The 21,472-nt window shown below is 44.4% G+C and overlaps 1 protein-coding gene and 1 pseudogene across 7 annotated transcripts in view; one reads left to right on the top strand and one right to left on the bottom strand.

Annotated features, from left to right (window-relative positions):
• Window positions 1-17,247, top strand: part of LOC100436518 (zinc finger protein OZF-like) — a 63,437-nt gene extending 46,190 nt beyond the window's left edge. For 2 of the 7 annotated variants that reach the window (XM_054551628.2, XM_054551631.2), the window contains 4 exons: window positions 1-130; window positions 4,665-5,189; window positions 5,882-6,233; window positions 10,143-17,247. In XM_054551628.2, the coding sequence (XP_054407603.1) occupies window positions 13,753-15,429 (1,677 nt within the window). In that variant the 5' untranslated portion in view covers window positions 1-130; window positions 4,665-5,189; window positions 5,882-6,233; window positions 10,143-13,752 and the 3' untranslated portion in view covers window positions 15,430-17,247. The remainder of the gene's footprint in view (window positions 131-4,664; window positions 5,190-5,881; window positions 6,234-10,142) is intronic. The other 5 variants (XM_054551627.2, XM_063721860.1, XM_054551626.2 and 2 more) reach the window with 3 other exon arrangements.
• A 1,756-nt stretch (window positions 17,248-19,003) lies between these two features.
• LOC129054305 (tubulin beta-8 chain-like) lies at window positions 19,004-21,202 on the bottom strand (annotated as a pseudogene).
• Between the last annotated feature and the right edge of the window lie 270 nt (window positions 21,203-21,472).

Here is a 21,472-nt window from a genome sequence, read left to right as displayed (position 1 = left end):
GACATGTGTTAATCCATGGCAAGTGGCGCACACAAGTGTGGCAACGTTTTTTCCGAGTACAGTAGTTTAATGGGGAAGAACAGTATTGAAGAACATGTCAAAGACAGAAACAGACACCTGCTGAGGCAAGGTAACATATACAGGATCTTGACGAATAGGATTTTGCAGTGGTGGAGTGACACAGCTCAATTCCAAATGCAGCATGGTGAAATGGGAATGTTTAACAAGGGAGGGGGTTTAGGGTCACTCAGGGTTACAGCTTAGAATCCAAAGATAGGTTTATGATTGTTATGGTGAGAATTAGGGTTACTATCAGTGTGAGGGTTAGGATTAGGGTATGATGTTGGGGTTGGGGACAGCATTAGCATAAGGGTTTAGGGCTTGTGATTAGGATTAGAATTAGGGTTAGGGGTTATGGATTAGGATATGTCAGCTTTGGGATTTGGGTTGTGGTTACATTTTAAGGTTAGGGGGTTAGGATTTGAGGGGTAGGGTTAATGTTTGGGGTTAGCATTAGTGGTTATGATGAGGGGTTGCAGTCAGATTAGGGTTAGGGTTTAGGGTTTGGGCTAGGGTTATGGGCTACCATTAGTGGGTTTGTGTTATGGTAAGGGTTAGGGGTTAGGGTTAAGGTTTAGAATTAGGATGAGGGTTAGTGGGTTAGGGATGTGGGTTCAGGTTCAGGTTATGGATAGGGGTTAGGGTTAAGGTTTAGGCTTGGGGGTTGGAGTTAAGGTTAGGGTTATGGTTTAGGGATTAGAGTTAGGGTTAATGCTAGGGTTAGGGTTGGGGTTAGGTGTTAGGTTCAGGGCTGGTTCTGGGGTCAGGGTCATGGTTAGGGGTAAGGGTTAGGTATAGAGTTGGGTTAGGGTTAAGGGTAGGGTTAGGGTTAAAGGTTAAGGTTGGGGTTAGGGTAGGGTTAGGGGTTGGGTTTGGCATTGGGGTTGGGGTTAGGGTTAGGGTAGGGTTAGGGTTTGGGGGTTACAGGTTAGAGGGTTAGGATTAGGGGTTAGTGGTTTCGGTTAGGGGTTGGCGGTAGGGTTAGGGGTTGGTGGTAGAGTTTGGGGCTGGGGTTAGGGTTGGGGGTTATGGGGATAGGGTTGTGGTTAGGGGTTAGGGCTAGGGTTAGGGGTTGGGGTGAGGGTTGGGGTTGGGGTCAGGGTAGGGTTAGGGTTAAGGGTTAGGGTTAGGGGTTAACTTTAGGGGTTAGGTGTTAGGGCTAGGGCTATTGGTAAGGGTTAGGTTTAGAGTTAGGTGTTAGGATTAGGGGTTAGGGTTAAAGGTTAGGGTTGTTGTTGTGGTTAAGGTTAGGGTTACAGGTGTGGGATTACAGTCGTGAGCCATGATGCCTAGCCTCCCCATCTTGAAAAATTGGCATATATGGTCCAAATAAATTACCACATTACTTCATATAAATAAAACTTATTATGTAAGTCCTAATTAATTAGTGAAGGGGTGATTATCCTCATTGCTTCAACAGTTAGCAGTAGAATTTGGTCTGTTCTTAAACCTGCAAATAATAAATGGTGTTTCATAGTGGGTTGCTGTATTGTGAGTGCAGTGCTCCCATCCATTAAGGCCCCCATACCCAGTGCCTGATATTACTGTGGTTAATTTTTTTTATTTCGGTAGGTTTTTGGGGAATACAATGGTTCTTTTTTTATTTCAACAGGTTTTTGGGGAACAGGTGCTGTTTGGTTACATGAATAAGTTCTTTAGTGGCGATTTCTGAGATTTTTGGTGCACCCATCACCGAAGCAGTGTACACTATACCCAACATGTAGTGTTTTATCCCTCACTGCACCCACCCCACCACTCCTAGCCTTTCCCCTAAGTCCCCGAAGACTATTGTATCATTCTTATGCCTTTGCATCCTCATACCTTAGCTCCCACTTATGAGTGAGAACATACAATGTTTGGTTTTCCATTCCTAAGTTACTTCACTTAGAATAATGGTGTCCAGTTTCATCCAGGTTGTTGTGAATACATTCTTTCATTCCATCTTATGGCTGAGTAGTATTCCATGTTAAATATATATGCCACATATTCTTTATCCATTTATTGATTGATGGGCATTTAGGCTCGTTTCAAATTCTTGCAGTTGCATATTGTGCTGCTATAAACATGCATTTGCAAGTATCTTTTTCATATAATGACTTCTTTTCCTCTGGGTAGATACCCAGGAGTGGGATTCCTGGATCAAATGATAGATTTGCTTTTAGTTCTTTCCGAAATCTCTTCACTGTTTTCCATAGCTGTTGTACTAGTTTACATTCCCTCCAAAAAGTGTAAAAGTGTTCCCTTTTTACTACATCCATGCCAACAGCTATTATTTGTTGATTTTTTGATTATGACCATTCTTGTAGGAGTGAGGTGCTATTGTATTGTATTGTGGTTTTGATTTGCATTTCCCTGATAATTAGTTATGTTGAGCATTTTTACATGCGTTTGTTTGCTAGTTGTATATCTTATTTTGAGAATTGTCTATTCATGTCCTTAGCCCACTTTTTGATGGGTTTTTTTTTCTTGCTGGTTTGTTTGAGTTCCTTGCAGATTCTACATATTAGTCCTTTAATCAGAAGTATAGATTGTGAAGATTTTCTCCCACTCTGTATGTTATCTGTTTACTCTGCTGATTATTTCTTTTACTGTGAAGAAGCTTTTTAGTTTAATTAAGTCCCATCTATTTATCTTTGTTTTAGTTGAATTTGCTTTTTGGGTTATTGGTCGTGAAGTCTTTGCCTAAGCCAATGTCTAGAAGGGTTTTTCCAATGTCATCTTCTAGAATTTTTGTGGTTTCAAGTATTAAAGTCCTTGATCCATCTTGAGTTGATTTTTGTATAGGGTGAGAAATGAGGATCCACTTTCATTCTTCTACGTGTGGTTTTGCCATTTATCCCAGCACCATTTGTTGAATAGGATTTTCTTTCCCTGCTTTATGTTTTCATTTGCTTTGTTGAAGATTAGATGACTCTTAAGTATTTGGCTTTATTTCTGGGTTCTCTATTATCTTCCAGTGATCTATGTGCCATTTTTATACCAGTACCATGCTGTTTTGGTGACTATGGCCTTATAGTATAGTTTGAAGTGGGCTTCTAGATTTGTTCTTTTTGCTTAGTCTTGCTTTGGCTATCAGACTCTTTTTTGGTTCTAGGCTTTTATTACATTAAGGTATGTCCCTTCTATGTCTTTTTTGTTTCCATATGAATTTTTCTGGTTCTGTGAAAACTGATGTTGGTACTTTGATGGGGATTGCATTGAGTTTGTAGATTGCTTTTGGCAGTATGGTATTTTCACAATATTGATTTTCTATCCATTAGCTGGGATGTGTTTCCATTTGTTTGTGTCTGTAATTTCTGTCAGCAGTGTTTTGTAGTTTTCCTTGTAGAGATCTTTTTCTTCTTTAAGTACTCCAGATGTAATTAAGATTTTGTCTGCAAAGATTGCACGCAATTGACAATTATAGGAATATACTATTATAATTATAGGAATTATAATATTCCTAAGGTTTTTATTGCAGCTATTGTAAAAGGGGGTGAGTTCTTGATTTGATTCTCAGCATGGTTATTGTTAGTGTATAGCAGAGCCACTGACTTGTGAACATTAATTTTGTATCCTGAAACTGCTGAATTCATTTACCAATTCTAGTAGCTTTTGGGATGAGTCTAGGGTTTTCTAGGTATATGATCATGTCATCAGCAAAGAGTGACAGTTCGACATCTTTACCGATTTGGATGCCGTTTATTTCTCTTATCTGATTGCTCTGGTGAGGACTTCTAGTACTGTGTTGAATAGAAGTGGTGAAAGTGGGCATCATCGTCTTTTTCCAGTTCTCAGGGGGAATGCTTTCAACTTTTCCCCATTCAGTATAATGTTGGTTGTGTGTTTGTCATATATGGCTTTTATTACCTTAAGGTATGCCCCTTCTATGTCGATTTTCTTGAGGGTTTTAAACATAAAGGGATTCTGGATTTTGTCAAATGCTTTTCCTATGTCAGTGTTCCTGAGGGTTTTAAGCATAAAGTGATGCTGGATTTTGTCAAATCCTTTTTCTGCAGGTATTGAGATGATCATGTGATTTTTGTTTTTAATTCTGTTTATATGGTGTATCACATTTATTGACTTGCAGATGTTTAACCATCCTGCATCTCTGGTTTCTCTTCAGATCGTATACATCTTTCGCCTTTGATGGTAAATTTTGTTTGCCAAGTTGGGTTGCCTAAACACTCTGAATGTGTCTGTGAGGGTGTTCCTTGATGAGATGAACATTTGAATATGTAGACTTAGTAAAGTAGTTGCCCTCCTCAATGTGAGTGGGCCTCATCCAATCCATTAAAAACCCAAATAAAACACAAAGGTAGAGGAAGAGAGAATTCACTCTCTTTGTCTGATGATTTCAGAGCTGAGACATAGATTGAAGTCAGACGTTGACTGTAACTTATGCCATCAGCTTTCCTGGTTCTCAAGACTTTAGGCTTTGACTGGGACTCCAACATTGGCAGTCCTGGTTCTTCAGCTTGCTGACTGCAGGTCCTGGGACTTCTTAGCCTCCATAACCACATTAGCCAATTCCTTACAATAAACCTATATATATTCATGCAACTGATAAATACTTTGTTGTTACAGATTTGGCTACCATGTTCTTTTTGTGCCTATTTTAACAGAGTCTCAGTCATAGCCTGCCTTCATCTCTGAAGGGACCAGGCGACCCACGGAGTGCCTCGGCAGCCTTGTCATTGCATGCAATCTTCACAGACAAGATCTCACTGCAACCACCTTTCTACAGGAGCACAGGTGTGACATTATACTGATGACATCATTCTCAGAGAAAATTCATTTTACACACTAAGGACACACAGATACAAGGAGGCTTACACAAAGGGAATGGACCTTTCCCTAACACACTGGTGCAAGGCCCTGCCACTTTGCTTCAATTCCTGAAAATTCCTTGGTAAACATGGGGCTGCCCTATTCCTGAGACTTTCAAAAAATAGTTATTGATCCTCTCAGCATCCACAATGTTAATACAAGCCCAACAGTGTTTAATTTGTGTTTTGTTTTTTGGAGGCACAGTCTTGCTCTGTCACCCAGACTGGTGTGAAGTGGCACGATTTCATCTCACTGCAGCCTCGACCTCCTGAGCTCAAGCAATTCTCCCATCTCGGCCTTCCAAGTAGCTAAGACTGCAGGTGTGTGCCACGACACTCAACTAATTTTGTTTTTTTTTTTTTTTGGTAGAGAAAAGGTCTTGCTATGTTACCCAGGCTGGTCTCAAACTCCTGGGCTGAAGCGATCCTCTTGCCTCGGCCTCCCAAAGTTCTGGGGTTACAGGTGTGAGCCACTGTGCCCAGCCCTTTAATTCTTCACTTGGGGTTCAGGTGACAACATATTTCTTATTTACAAATCTTACTTAATCTCACTGATGCTGTCATTGGCAAACTGACCCACCTTGAAAGAAGCCTCCTTCAACAAGTCTGGAATCTGTCCAAATTTAAATTAACAGGTGCCCCTATGAATATCCTCAGAGAACACACTGTGGATGCTTTAGCAACCTCTTCTCATGCTTCCTGAAGTATCTGGGTTGCATATGGTGGCCATAAGTAGTCCATGGGCTTCTGATGTAAAAAACAAACCTGCCCCTTTTGACCCTGTGCTGTACAGCATCAGGGCAGTGATTGCTGACCACATACTGGACACTCTGGAAACAGAGGGCTCTGCATCCATGTCCACGAGCCTTCATGCCTATCTGGTCATCAGGCCTTGGGAAGTAGCACCCCACAGCCTTGGCACAGCTGCAGAGACCTCCTTGCCTCAGGATGGAGTCAAACCTGGACCCCCTACCATCTCATCTGCAGGAATAACTGGCCTGCTTCATCCTCAGGCTGTGGTGCTGGAAGTCACCCGTCTCTGAGGCCCCTCGGGATCGACTGAGTGACCAGCAGTGAAGTTCGTCCACCTTCTGAATGAATGCCATCATCAGACATGATGGAGCTCAGTGGGATGCTGCTGCCTTCCCTCCCTTAGCTAGGATGTCCCTGATAAAGGATGACACCCAAGCCTCAGCATGACCGGCCAAACTTGAGGTGGTCATCTCAGCACTGATGCTGGGCCAACAATTAGCCCCATTTGTAAATTTTTACAAACTTTTTGGCAATTGCCAAGAATTGTCCACCTTCCCTCCTCATTGAATTGAAGAAACTTCTTGTCTCATGGATACTCAGAATGCAATCAAGGTAACAGATGCCTTTTTTTTTAACCAAGGACATAGTACGGATCTCACAGGGACACTCCTTATCCCCTGCAGAGTTCCAGACACTACTGATGGTGACCAAGGCAACATTTCGTCAGAAAACACAGTGCTGGGCTTGTGAAAGTGTCCAGTAGAGTTTCCACTGCCCCTATAGGCTGTAGGCAGCTGCTTTAGTTGAGAGATAGACTGAGCTCCTCAAAGAATTCCTATTTAAGTTACAAAGCAGTGAGTGGATGCCCTGCTGGGTTCCACTCTTGCCCCAGGCTTTGATTACTCTAAGTTCATGCTTCTTAGGAAAGTGCACTTTTTACACCAATGCTACACAGTTCCCTCAGTTGCCTTTACTGGACATCAAGGAGTTCACATTTTTGACAACCATTCAGTCCTGGACTGTCCAGGGGTGGAGGTAGCTCCATACAGGAAGCTGCCTGCTGCTTGTGAATCAGTAATATCAGACTTGCCCAACAACTCACTGGAGACATGAAAACCAATGCATGGGGAATGCGTGACGTCACCCAAATATTTATGAACACGCTTGTGCTGCCAGAGGCCCCAGATCTCTAAACCAATGCATGGGGAATGCATGACATCACCCAAATATTTACCAACACACTTGTGCTGCCATGGACCCCAGATCACTTTTCCTGTGTCCTGCTAAATAAATGGGGCCAGTAGCTTTGCATCAGCTTCCACATTACATTACTCATAACTGTGGCCTTCCTAATCTCTCATGTCCCTAAGCACTTATTACAATGTCTCAACAGCTTTCTCTCAGCCTCTCAAAATATTAGTCATCATGAAAATAAATGTCTGATGTTAAAACATCGGGGTCAATTGTATTTTGACACCTAAAATTTCATGCAGCACCCCACCAAGTCCTCAGCCTAATGGCTTCATGCCCCCACCAGACTGCAAAACTCAATTAGTCAAGCAGATCCCTGAAGGGACCAGGGGTTACCCCACCCTCTGATTTCTACCAAGTCTGCCTCCCACACCCACTATTCCAGAGTGCAAACCCTGGGTAGACCTGCATAAATGCAGTGTCATCCCCCGCTGGGCTGAGTATGTGTGATGAGTAAATTACTGTGAATTTCGTCTGCTTGGTGTTTGTTGTGTCTGCAGCCATTCCCAGAATTCTAGGGCAAGACTAGCTTCTTCACCAATGGGGTGAACAGGAAGGAACCCAACTAGGAATTGCCTTTTTTAAAAAAATCACTTCCCACCCTCTTAATTATGTAATGCATGCATTTTTATAGCTTTTTTTCTCATTCCATTACCTGAGGTCAGCCACTGATATTTAATCCATCCTTAGCCTCGGAGGAGGGCAGAGGAACACTGGTCATATTGATTTCCCTAGCAGTGACATGGTTTCCTCCTGTGCCACTCAAGTTATCTCCTTCTTTAACTTGATGCTCAGTAGGTTGCATTTCACTCATCTTTGCAGATTGTTAGGAAGATGAGAATCAGCTTTCATTTTTGATGTTGCCATAGAGAAGACTCCATGGTAATGTTTATTCGCACAATCAACTTTTTCTTTTCCCCCAGAAATTGCAAATTCTTATGTGAGAGACAGCTTTCTGGAGTCTGCAAACATAGATTATCGTCTCTCTTTTGATGGCAAACTTCTTATATCCCCACCAACAATAAGATACTTACATATAATTTTGGCATGTCATATTGATTGCCAACTACAAGTAAGAACATTCCTTGATTTTAAATCTAGACTAATTATGAAAATTTGTGTAGTCACAAAAAATTATTGTGTACAAATTTATAGACCTTAGGATTAAATGAGTTACTATTAACTAATATTTATTGTGCAGTTAGTGTATGGCAGAAGCTTACTATGTACTACTTCATTTTATACTTAAAACAATATTCTATGCAAAATGCTATAATTTCCCCGTGCCTCCAATTTGGACATGTTAAAACTGGGTCTCATAAAATTTTCACCCCAGAGTTCTCTGCTTACTAAGAAGTAGAAGGAAGTCTAAACTTAAGTCATCTGATTTCAGAGCCCATATAGTTAAATGCTCTAAATGCAGCTTCCCATGGTGATGGTGACTATGAGAGCCTGCCACATATGATGTAGGACAGTGCTTCCCTGTAACGTGTGCAAGATTCCCATGATGACGGTGACTATGACAGCCTATCACATATGATGTAGGACAGTGCTTCCCTGTAACGTGCACAGGATTCCCGTGATGATGGTGATTCTGAGAGCCTGTGACATATGATGTAGGACAGTGATTCCCTGTAAGGTGTGCAAGATTCCCGTGATGATGGTGACTATGAGAGCCTGTCAGATACGATGTAGGACAGTGCTTTCCTGTAACATGCACAAGATTCCCGTGATGATGGTGACTATGAGAGCCTGTCACATACGATGTAGGACAGTGCTTCCCTGTAACATGTCCAGGATTCCTGTGATGATGGTGACTGAGCCTGTCACATATGATGTAGGACAGTGTTTCCCTGTAACATGCACAAGATTCCCATGATGATGGTGACTATGACAGCCTGTCACATATGATGTAGGACAGTGGTTCCCTGTAATGTGTGCAAGATTCCCATGATGATGGTGACTATGAGAACCTGTCAGATACGATGTAAGACAGTGCTTCCTTGTAACATGCACAAGATTCCCATGATGATGGCGACTATGAGAGCCTGTCACATATGATGTAGGACAGTGCTTCCCTGTAACGTGTGCAAGATTCCCGTGATGATGGTGACTATGAGAGCCTGTCACATATGATGTAGGACATTGCTTCCCTGTAACACGCACAAGATTCACCCAGGGATCTTATTAAAATGCAAACTCATAGACCACACTTTGACTAGCTAAGACAAGAGCATTTAAATGGATGTCCGGGTGACAGTGCTAAGATCCTACTGTTCATGTGGGCACTGGCTCACCATATTAATGAAGCTTAGGACCTCCAGTCCATGCTGGAAAAGGAATACAGATACATAGGATGTGACTGTGCCTATGGAATATCTGTTATGTTCTCGACATTGTACTAGACACTAGAGATAAAAAGTCAAATATCCCTTGCCTGTATCTGAAAGGAGCTTCCTACACAGTGGCTTCTGACTGCTGTGTATATTTTCTCTTCTGTCCTGGGTGGGTGAGCTCTATCTCAACGTTGGTAACTGAACACTGCCTAGTGGGTTTGACGGGGGAGACCGTAGCTGGCTGTGCTACCACATAGCTATGACCATAGCATGTCTCATGTTGCCATTTCCCCCTTGTCAAAAGGCTCCCTCCAGTATCATAAATGCTCCCCATTATTATAAATTCTTCCTCCTTGCACCAAATGTTCCTAAATCTTGCAAAGATAAAAACATAAACCACATTCTCATCATATTAGTTATAAATGATGAAAGTTCCTTTTATTTCTTTTTTTTTTTTCTTGCGACGGAGTCTCACTCTGTCCCCAGGCTGGAGTGCAGTGGCGCGATCTCGGTTCCCTGCAAGCTCCGCCTCCCAGGTTCATGCCATTCTCCTGCCTCAGCCTCCCAAGTAGCTGGGACTACAGGCACCTACCACCACACCTGGCTAATTTTTTTGTATTTTTAGTAGAGACGGGGTTTCACCATGTTAGCCAGGATGGTCTTGATCTCCTGACCTTGTGATCCGCCAGCCTCGGCCTCCCAATGTGCTGGGATTACAGGCATGAGCCACCGCATCCAGCCCAAGTTCCTTACTTTTCATGTGTTTAATATTTTCTCCCAATTTATAGAATATATTGATTAAGAATAAATGTTAGCCATGCACATCTATTACAAACTTCATGATATACTTTGCTGTTTTTAAATTTCTTATACTCATAAAATGTGTGTTCTGGACTCACGTTGGCTTCCATTTCTTCCCTCTGGCTTCTATTAGTTTAGGCTATGAGCAGAGATGGACGAGGTGGCTACTGCAATGGATCAAGGCTATGAGCAGAGATGGACGAGGTGGCTACTGCAATGGATCAAGGCTATGAGCAGAGATGGACGAGGTGGCTACTGCAATGGATCAAGGCTATGAGCAGAGATGGACGAGGTGGCTACTGCAATGGATCAAGGCTATGAGCAGAGATGGACGAGGTGGCTGCTGCAATGGATCAAGGCTATGAGCAGAGATGGACGAGGTGGCTACTGCAATGGATCAAGGCTATGAGCAGAGATGGACGAGGTGGCTACTGCAATGGATCAAGGCTATGAGCAGAGATGGACGAGGTGGCTACTGCAATGGATCAAGGCTATGAGCAGAGATGGACGAGGTGGCTACTGCAATGGATCAAGGCTATGAGCAGAGATGGACGAGGTGGCTACTGTAATGGATCAAGGCTATGAGCAGAGATGGATGAGGCGGCGGCTGTAATGGATTAAGGCTATGAGCATCTTGTGAAGTAGGATGTTAAATCTGTAAATATCAGAATGAATCCAAACTTACCAGTTCAAAACTGGATTGTAAAACAGCTCAAAAAAGACTGAAAACACAGCTCTACACATTAGGAGTCTGAGGCGGCAGATTGCTTAAGTTCAAGAATTGGAGACAAGTCCAGGAAACATGGAAAAACCGTCTCTACAAAAAAAAAAAAAAAATTATTTTTAATTAGCTGGGTATGGTGATATGAGCCTGTGGTCCCAGCTTTTCAGGAGGCTGACGTGAGAGGATTGCTTGAGCCCAGAAGGCAGAGGCTGCAGTGAGCTCTGATCACGCCACTGCCTAGGTGACAGAGTGAGACCCGTCTCAAAAACAAACAAACAAAAATAACAAACAAAAACAGCTCTAAACGAAGGTGGCTAGAAAAGTAGCTCAAGTTGTTCCTGTCTGGTTAAACACAAACATAAATGAACTACTTATGTGCCCCAGTGGCTTCATAATGCTGAGAGCAAAGTCAATTATTCTAGCAAGTTCTAGAAAACTTCATCATATCATGGGGTTCAATGAAAATATCAAATCATAAATATAATAATCAAATCTGAAAGTGAATCTAGTTTCAAAGACCTCAGAAGCCACTGTGTAGGAAGCTCCTTTCAGATAGAGACAAGGGATTATCTGACTTCTCTATCTTTCAATAAGAGAAGATTATTTCAATATTTGAATTAAGATTATTTCAATATTTTAATTGAAATAAGATTATTTCAACATTTGAAATAAATAATAAATTTGATTATTTCTCTATCTTTCAGATAGAGACGGGATTTTTTGACTTCTTATCTCTGTTGTGTAGCACAATGTCCAGAACACAACAGATATTCCATATCCATAGTCACATCCTATGTATGTGTATTTCTTTTCCAGCAAGGACTAGAGGTCCTAAGGTTTGTTTATATGGTAAGCCAGTGCCCAAATGAGCAGGAGAATCTTAGCACAGTCACCTACACACTCATTTCAATGCTCTGGCCCCTTATCCAGGCTAGTCAAAGTGTAGTCTATGGTTTTGCATTTTAAGGGATCCCCGGGTGAATCTTGTGGCTGTCAAAGGAGGAGAAGCACTGCCCTCAAAATATAGAAAAGGTGAACTAATTTATCCAGGCAGGCTGGCTATTTATTTGTGTATTTATTTATCTTGTTGATGGGAAAATTCAAATTGACATACACAATCACCCCCATAAGGATTTCAGGTAAAAAACAAAGGTTTAGATATCAGATGTGTTTTACAATTACCACACCAGTCTTTTTACTACAGCATCTAGTAGCACATTTCCAATAGATTTAGGTGAAAATTTCTATCTCATGAGCCTTCTGTCAGTGTTTTTAAAATTGGATTCTCTATTAGTGGCCATATTGAATTTCTTACAGGCATCTCACTCAAACTGCAGTCATACTTTCCAATAGGCCCCATAAAAATCCTTGTTCTGGAGCAATCTAATATATTTATCCACCTCGTTAGACACTTAGGTAAGTATAATAATACAAGTTTTGTGTGTGTTTGTGTGTATTGTGTACCTTGTGGCGTCTTGCCCAGTTTCTGCAACACCCGAAGCTGATGCAAGTTTAATGTAAATAACGTCCAGCAGTGTTAGAAATGTTGACTTCTATGAGCCCATCAGGAAAAAAAGGTGAATGTTATTGTAGAGGAAATTTTCATTCTGGAAAAAATGCATACTGTTTAAATATTACTTTCATGCTTTCTGCAGATATTATACACAGATATTATATTCCAAGGGTTATGTTTCAAAGTCTTCAAAAATAGAAAATACATTTTATATTTCTAGCTGAAAATAATAACAGTAATTAGCCTACCTTTGGGGAAATGTGATAAAAATACTAATGAACATCACAACTCATTTAAAAGCATAAAATGTGCAATGATTTAAACTACATGTTCTTTCTATGACTCTGCATAGAAATATAGACACATTTGATAAATGCTATTTAAAGTCTGAGTGCTTTGGTAAATGATTTATCTATAGGTTGAAGGGATTACTTTTATCTGCCTTCATAGTGAGAATTAGATTTCTATTCTTTATAAAGCAAGGAATACAGATTGTGCATGGATTAAAAGCATTCAATCCTTAATAATGATGGTAGCTGCGCTGCAGAAAAGAAAGCCTGTCAGAGTAACGTATTCAGTTTTACATCATAATCAGAGGTATGTCGATCTCTGTTGAAGGCAGAATTAAAAACGCCTTCAACATTTTTAAAATAATAGATGAAAAACATCTCAAAGTCACTTTTAAAATTTGAATTGATGATTCCACATAACAGGAAAAGGACCAAGAACATCTTAAATACTTCACGATGGAAGTGATGTTTTAAGTGCAATTTCATCAAGGAGAAGTTTTTCCAGAAAGTCTTTTGACCTCAGTAAGAATCTTATTTACTCTGGTAAATAGTTTCTAGTAAAATGAGAAAGACTTGATTTTTTAAAAACAATAAAAAATTTACATGGTTTAATCTAATGTTGTGATTTCGAAAGTACTACTTGTGCCCTTATAGTTACGCATGTGTATTTATACGCATTTTCTTGGCTCTTTCAAACGCCAATAAAATACTTTACTATCCAGGCCCCTTAAAAGCCAAATTAATTTCTAAAAGTGAGGATTGTATGTATGCTGTGAGGTGTGCGCAGTGTATGCGTGTGATGTGTATGTATGGTGTGTGTGTGTCTGTGTGTGTAGTAGGTTCATGGGGTATGTATATGTGTGTGTGGTATTGTGGGTGTTATGTGTGTATACTGTGTGTAGTTTGCGGGTGGTGCATGGTGTGTATATGTGCTGTTTTGTGATGTATGTGTGTGTGGTGTGTATGTGTACTATGTGTGGTGTGCGTGTGATATGTGTGTGTGCAGTGTGTGGTGTATGTGATGTGTGTGTGTGGTGCTGGGTGTGTGTGCACTGTGTGTAGTGTTTGATGTGTGATGTGTGTAGAATGTGTGGTGTGTGTGTGTGCACACTCTGTGTGGTGTGTGTGCTCTGTGTGTGTGTGATGCTATATATACGTGTGCAGTGTGTGGGGAGTGTGTGTGGAGTGTGTGTTTGACGTGTGTGGGGAGTATGGGATGTGTGTGGTGCTGTATGTGTATGTTGTGTGTGTAGCAGATTCGTGTGTGTTGTGTGTGTGCAGTGTGTGGGGGGGTATGGGTGTGTGCACATTGTGCAGTGTGGTGTGTGGGGATGTGTGCACGTGTGCACATGGTGTGTGTGCAGTGTGTGTGGTGTGTGGGTGTGTGTGTGTGTGTGCACATGGTGTGTGTGTGGTGTATCGGGTGTGCGTGTGTGCACCTGGTGTGTGTGCAGTGTGTGTGGTGTGTGGGGGTGTGTGTGTGTGTGCACATGGTGTGTGTATGGTGTATCAGGGGTGTGCGTGTGTGCACCTGGTGTGTGTGCAGTGTGTGTGGTGTGTGGGGGGGTGTGTGCGTGTGCACATGGTGTGTATGCAATGTGTGGTGTCTGTATGTGGTGTGTGTACATGTGCACGTGGTGTGTGTGCAGTATGTGGGGGGGTGTGTGCATGTATACATGGTGTGTGTGCAGGGTGTGTGGTGTCTGTGGGGTGTGTGTGCGTGTGTACATGGTGTGTGTGGGAGGGTGTGTGCATGTATACATGGTGTGCTGCGTGCAGTGTGTGTGGTGTCTGTGTGTGTATGTGTGGGGCGTATGTGTTTGCGTACATGGTGTGTATGCAGTGTGTGTGGTGTGTGCATGTACACATGGTGTGGCGTGTGAAGTGGGTGTGTGTGCAGTGTGTGGTGTCTGTGTGGGGTGTGTGTGCACATTTGTGTGCAGTGTGTGTTGTCTGTGGGGTGTGTGCACGTGTGTGTGCGTGTGGTGTCTGTGGGGTGTGTATGCGTGCACATGGTGTGTGTGTGGTGTGTGTGCACATGGTGTGTGTGCAGTGTGTGGTGTCTGGTGTGTGCATGTGCACATGTGTGTGCAGTGTGTGTGTGTGTCTAGGGTGTGTGCATGTGCAGATGGTTGTGTGCAGCGTGTGTGGTGTCTGGTGTGTGAGCACATGGTGTGTGTGCAGTGGTGTCTGGGGTGCGTGTGCATGTGCACATGGTGTGTGGAGTGGGTGTGGTGTGTGTGTGGGGTGTGCATGTGCACATGGTGTGTGTGCAGTGTGTGGTGTCTGGGGTGTGTGCGTGTGCACATGGTGTGTGTGCAGTGGTGTCTGGGGTGTGTGTGCATGTGCACATGGTGTGTGGAGTGGGTGTGGTGTGTGTGTGGGGTGTGCATGTGCACATGGTGTGTGTGCAGTGTGTGGTGTCTGGTGTGTGCATGTGCACGTGTGTGCAGTGTGTGTGTGTCTAGGGTGTGTGCATGTGCAGATGGTTATGTGCAGTGTGTATGGTGTCTGGGGTGTGTGCACATGGTGTGTGTGCAGTGTGGTGTCGGGTGCGTGTGCATGGGCACATGGTGTGTGGAGTGGGTGTGGTGTGTGTGTGGGGTATGCATGTGCACATGGTGTGTGTGCAGTGTGTGGTGTCTGGGGTGTGTGCGTGTGCACGTGGTGTGTGTGCAGTGGGTGTGGTGTGTGTGCAGTGCGGGGGGGCGTGTGTGTGCGTGTGCACATGGTGTGTGTGCAGTGGGTGTGGTGTCTGGGGTGTGTGTGGTGTCTGGGGTGTGTGTGTGTGTGCACATGGTGTGTGTGCAGTGTGTGTGGTGTCTGCGTGTGGGGTGTGTATGCGTGTGTGTGGGGAAAAGAAAGAGATCAGACTGTTACTGTGTCTATGTAGAAAGAAGTAGACATAAGAGACTCCATTTTGTTCTGTACTAAGAAAAATTCTGCCTTGAGAGGCTGTTAATCTGTAACCCTACCCCCAACCCTGTGCTCCCTGAGACATGTAATGTGTCAAGTCAAGGTTAAATGGATTAAGGGCTGTGCAGGACGTGCTTTGTTAAACAAATGCTTGAAGCTAGCATGCTTGTTAAGTCATCACCACTCCCTACTTTCAAGTACCCAGAGACACAAAACACTGCGGAAGGCCGGCCACAGGGACCTCTGCCTAGGAAAGCCAGGTATTGTCCAAGGTTTCTCCCCATGTGATAGTCTGAAATATGGCCTCGCGGGAAGGGAAAGACTTAACTGTCCCCCAGCCTGACACCCATAAAGGGTCTGTGCTGAGGAGGATTAGTAAAAGAGGAAGGCCTCTTTGCAGTTGAGATAAGAGGAAGGCATCTGTCTCCTGCTCGTCCCTGGGCAATGGCATGTCTCCGTGTAAAGGCCAATTGTATATTCCATCTACTGAGATAAGGGAAAACCGCCTTAGGGCTGGAAGTGGGACATGCTGGCAGCAATACTGCTCTTTAAGAAATTGAGATGTTTATGTGTATGAACATAAAAAGCACAGCACTTTTTTCTTTACCTTGTTTATGATGCAGAGACATTTGTTCATGTTTTCCTGCTGACCTTCTCTCCACTATTACCCTATTGTCCTGCCACATCTCCCTCTCTGAGAAACTCCCGATAATGATCAATAAATACTAAAGGAACTCAGAGACTGGTGCCAGTGCGAGTCCATACTTTGTCTCTGTGTCTCTTTTCTCAAGTCTCTCATTCCACCCGATGAGAAATGCCCACAAGTGTGGAGGGGCAGGCCACCTCTTCACGTGTGCACATGGTGTGTGTGCTGTTTGTGTGGTGTCTGTGTGGGGTGTGTGTGCATGTGCACACGGTGTGGTGTGTGCAGTGTGTGTTATGAATGACTGCTTCTCTTAGTATGTGGACATCAGTCTTCCAGACCAGCTTTCTCCATGTGTCTGGGAACATAAGAAACAAGTTTCTGCAATAATTGTTACACAGCTTTTCCCGAGAGGGACCAAATCTCTGTCGTGAGTGGGTATCTGCGTCATTGCAGGAGGGAATGTGATGTCCTGGCTTGGCTCACACCCTCTGTGGGTTTAGGCAGGTTTCCTGCTGGATCCCTCACTGTGGCCAGGGAGGGAGGGCTCTGTTTAACCACAGGGAACCAGAAGAGGACTGGTGTGTGGGAAGACCAGGTAATCATAATGGTATTAATAATAGTGGTAATAATACTGTTTTATACATTGTATATGTCATAAGTATTTTAACTTTCATGTAACATAATTGTTGTAAAAATGTCCCCAGTTTGTTTCGTGCTATTTACCTGGTGTTGAAATGTGTAAGAATTTATGTTTTAGGTATGTTAGGTTTATTCCTTTTTATATTGTTTCTGTTTGAAATTTTGATTTCAGAAGACATTCATTCTCAAGGTCGTAAAACACACACACATCTAATTTTTTTTTTTTTTTTTTTTTTACATTTAATACTGTAATTAACTTTTATGTAAGGTGTGGGACCATAATTCAATTCTATCATTTTATATTCTCAAATCATTACCCAATATTTTAATATCATAAATGGAAAAATCGCTGTTTTGTGGGTTTAAAATGTTACCCTGTTACTAAAGGAAATTATACTCAATTTCTGTACTTTTAACTCTCTTTCATTAATGTGCTTATTTTTGTACCATTTCAAATTTGTTTAATTTTGAATAGTAATAACAATCTTAAATATAGTAAATTTTATAATATTGGGTCTCGTGTGTGTGTTCAATATATGGATTTAAAATCACATTTTCTTGTTCAAAAATATTTTTTAGAATTTTTATTGGAAAATGATTTACAGCAAACTAAAGATTTAATATTGAGTCCTCTCATCCAGAATGTGACATGCAAATTCCTCAAACCTCCTTTAATGCCATTTAGTCAAAATTAATGTTAAATCAATATAAATTAGTATAAATGAGTATAACTAATGATTAAAATAATGTGTTTGGCTCCACGTTTCTGTCTTCTGCCTTCTATCACTGATGTTTTATTGCTATCCTTGTTTTCTATAGTTTCTTTTGTTATGTTTTTTTCTGTCTTGTGATTTGAAAACTATATGGCACATTGTAATGTTTTAATTTTTCTAATTTTTTGCTTTTAATTTTAACTAATTTTATTTTTTAGAGAAGTGCAAGTTCACAGCTAAATGGAGCAGAGAGTACAGACTTCTCTTATGTCCCTTTCCCCACACACAGCCTCCCCACTACAGCTTCCTGCCTCACAGGAGCACACCTGTAACAACCAGGAACCTACCTTGACCCTTCATTATCATTCAAAGCTTACAGTGCACATTCATGTTTACTCTTCACATTGTACTTTGAGTCTTGACAAAACTATAATGGCAATGGGATATTATTCACTGCTAACAGGAGATGATCTAACAAGCCACAAAAAAAATACATGGAGGAAACTTAAATGCATATTGCTAAAAGAAGAAGCCAATCCGAAAAGTCTACATACTGTTCGATTCCAATTATATGACGTTCTGGAAACGGTGAAACTATGGGAACAGTAGAAAGATCAGTGGTTGCCATGGACCAAGGGGAAGGAAGAGATGGATACACAGAGCACAGAGAATCTTCACGGCAGTAAAACCATTCTGTATGATACTATAATGGTAGATATATACGTTTTTCAAAATCTTTTATTCCTTTAGTTTTTTTTTTTTTTTTTTTTTTTTTTGATGGAGTCTTGCTCTGTCTCCAGGCAGGAGTGCAGTGGCACTATCTTGGCTCACTGCAACCTCCGCCTCCCGGGTTCAAGCAAGTCTCCTGCCTCAGCCTCCCGAGTAGCTGGGACTACAGATGTCCACAACTATGCCAGGCTAATTTTTAGTAGAGACTGGGTTCACCATCTTGGCCAGGCTGCTCTCGATCTCCTGACCTCGTGATCCACCTGCCTTGGCCTCCCAATGTGCTGGGATTACAGGCGTCAGACACCACGCCTGGCCATTTTTGTTTTAAGAACTGCAGACATGCTGGGTCTCCTAGAAGTTTGGTACATAGGATAAGCCAAGGCTTCCTTCAGGAACAGGTTCTCCACCACGTCGCTGCTCAAAGGCTCAGGGCATCCCCAAGTTTGTAAGAAGCCTGCCTGCCATGTCCACAGCCCATGCCGACCCCTCCTGAAGCGACTGGAATGCTTGTTCCTGCGCATGTGATAACTCCAGACAGCTTCAGCCTTGCAGGACAACTATGCGCATCTGGCAGCAGTGGCCAGAGGGCCCATAGAAAGAAATTGGAGGTGAAACCAGATGCTGTGAGAATACTTTGTTAGGCAAAACCACATACTATAAAAGTGCTTTAAAATGCAGCAGGAGGAGACGTGAAGACACAAATGAACAAGTGCGTAGTGACACATGGCTGTCAGAACACAGTGAAGGATCCACACTGCTTCCCCCCTTTACCTAGGAAAGGAGAGTTCTAGGCCACCTCCTCCTCGGCCGTGGCATCCTGATATTCAGACACCAGGTCGTTCATGTTGCTCTCGGCCTCGGTGAATTCCATCTCATCCATGCCCTCGCCCGTGTACCAGTGGAGGAAGGCCTTGCGCCTGAACATTGCTGTAAACTGCTCTGAGACACGCCTGAAGAGTTCCTGGATGGCTGTGTTGTTCCTAATGAAGGTGGCCGACATTTTCAGCCCCCGGTGTGGGATGTCACAGATCGCTGTTTTTACGTTGTGAGAGAGCCAGTCAGCAAAGTAGCTGCTGTTCTTATCTTGAATGTTGAACATTTGTTCATCCACCTCCCTCATGGGCATGCGACCCCTGAAAATGGGGCCGCCGTCAGGTAGCGGCCATGGCGGGGGTCGCAGGCCGCCATCATGTTCTTAGCATCAAACATCTGCTGGGTGAGCTCAGCCACGGTCAAGGCCCGGTACTGCTGGCTGCCCCGGCTGGTCAGTGGGGTGAAGCCGGGCATGAAGAAATGCAGCCGGGGAAACGGGACCATGTTCACGGCCAGCTTCCGCAGGTCAACATTCAGCTGGCCTGGGAAGCGCAGGCACGTGGTGACCCCACTCATGGTCGCAGACACCAGGTGGTTGAGGTCACCATAGGTGGGTGTGGGCAGCTTTAGGGTCCTGGAATATACGTCATACAGTGCTTCGTTATCTATGCAGAAGGTCTCATCCGCGTTTTCTATGAGCTGGTGGACTGAGAGGGTGGCGTTGTAGGGCTCCACCACGGTGTCCGACACCTTGGGTGAAGGCAGGATGCTGAATGTGTTTATGATCCTGTCTGGGTACTCCTCCCGGATCTTACTGAGCAGAAGGGTACCCATCCCAGACCCAGTCCCCCCACCCAGGGAGAGGGTCAGCTGGAAACCCTGCAGGCAGTCACAGCTGTCAGCCTCCTTTCTGACGACGTCCATCACTGACTCCATCAGCTCCGCGCCTTCTGTGTAGTGTCCCTTGGCCCAGTTGTTTCCAGCCCCACTCTGACCTGTAAGACAGTACAGCCAGTCACTCGATGGCCAGGTTTATGGTCATCAGTGGTCACCACCATAATGCAAAAAGGGCCAAGTGTCACCTGTGAGGTGAAAGCACCATTCGCCCTGCAGGTGGAGCAAATGAAACCCCCTCCCCCGGAGTTACAGGACAGCAGCTTCCCCTGTTAGGAATTAAGTCAGGAGTCAAACCTGAGATGGGCTAACAGACCTCACAGCAGGTGGAGCAAATGAAACCCCCTCCCCCAGAGTTACAGGACAGCAGCTTCCCCTTTAGGAATTAAGTCAGGAGTCAAACCTGAGAGGGGCTAACAGACCTTGCTGCAGGTAGCTCCTGCCCATTTTCAGGGAAGGCAGTAGCCACGGCCCCAACTCAGCTCCCTGCAGGGAGTTTACATCAGTAGCTCCTCACCTTGAGGAGACACCCGGGCCTTCCTCCCAAAGCCCGTTTAGGAGAGATGGACTGAGCGACTCGACTGGGAGGACAGGAGGATGTTCAGGGGCCCTGGCTCCACAGTTCCCACAGGATGACCTTGGGGCACTCCTAGATTTTGAGCTGCCCTGGCCCCAGCCCTTTCCCGCAGCTCATCGAAGATGAAGTTGTCTGGCCTGAAGACCTGCCCGAAGGGCCCCAAGCGCACAGAGTCCATAGTACCCGGCTCCAGATCCACGAGCACAGAGCGGGGCACGTACCTGCCACCTGAGTGGGGCGGGAGCGCATGAGCGAGGGGAGGGCCGCGTTCCCAGGAGGGCGGTGGGGAAGGAGGGGATCTCACCGCTGGCCTCGTTGTAGTACACATTGATGTGCTCCAGCTGCAGGTGGCTGTCCCCGTGGCAGGTGCCAGCGCAGTCGATGGCGTGTTCATCAGAGATCACCTCCCAGAACTGCCAGAGACGGGAGGGACCAGACAGGCCAGGGCTGAATCACGGAGGCGCCCCAGCCCCTCTCCCACCCCGACCCTCATCCGCACCCCCATCCCTAGGCCGCCGTGTCCCTGGAGTCCACCCCGGCCGCCTCGCCAGCACCCAGTTCCACCGCGTCCCCGGCAGGGAGCCCAGGGGCCGTAATGCAGGGACACCATCCCCGCCACTGCCAACATCTTCCCCGGCCCCCGGCAGGCCCAGGCTGGGCCCTCAGAACCCCGGCTGCCAACCTTGGCGCCGAGCTGGTTCCCGCACTGCCCGGTCTGCGTGAGCACGATTTCCCTCATGGCCAAGGCGGGATCAGGGCTGTAGGAGAAACGCGAGAACGAGGAGCAGACGCGGAGCGACCCAGCCTGCCCGCCGCCAACGCTTAAATAGCCCTGCGCTCACCTCCCCCAGCCTCGGATTGGGCTCCCAGAATAAGCAACAGCTTTACTTCCACACAGGTGCACCCACCTGTGAATCCCTTGGCGTTGAACGTCTGTTGGAGAGCTCAGGTGTCCTTGCGCGGTCCTTTCCACGTTGGGTAAAGCTGCTCAGCTGGAGAAATTCCTCCC

The sequence above is a fragment of the Pongo abelii genome, chromosome 2 (genome assembly GCF_028885655.2).
Source record: "Pongo abelii isolate AG06213 chromosome 2, NHGRI_mPonAbe1-v2.0_pri, whole genome shotgun sequence".
Lineage (NCBI taxonomy): Eukaryota > Metazoa > Chordata > Mammalia > Primates > Hominidae > Pongo > Pongo abelii.
The sequence above is the reverse complement of the archived record's forward strand: the minus strand, read 5'-3'. Positions and strand labels throughout refer to the sequence as shown.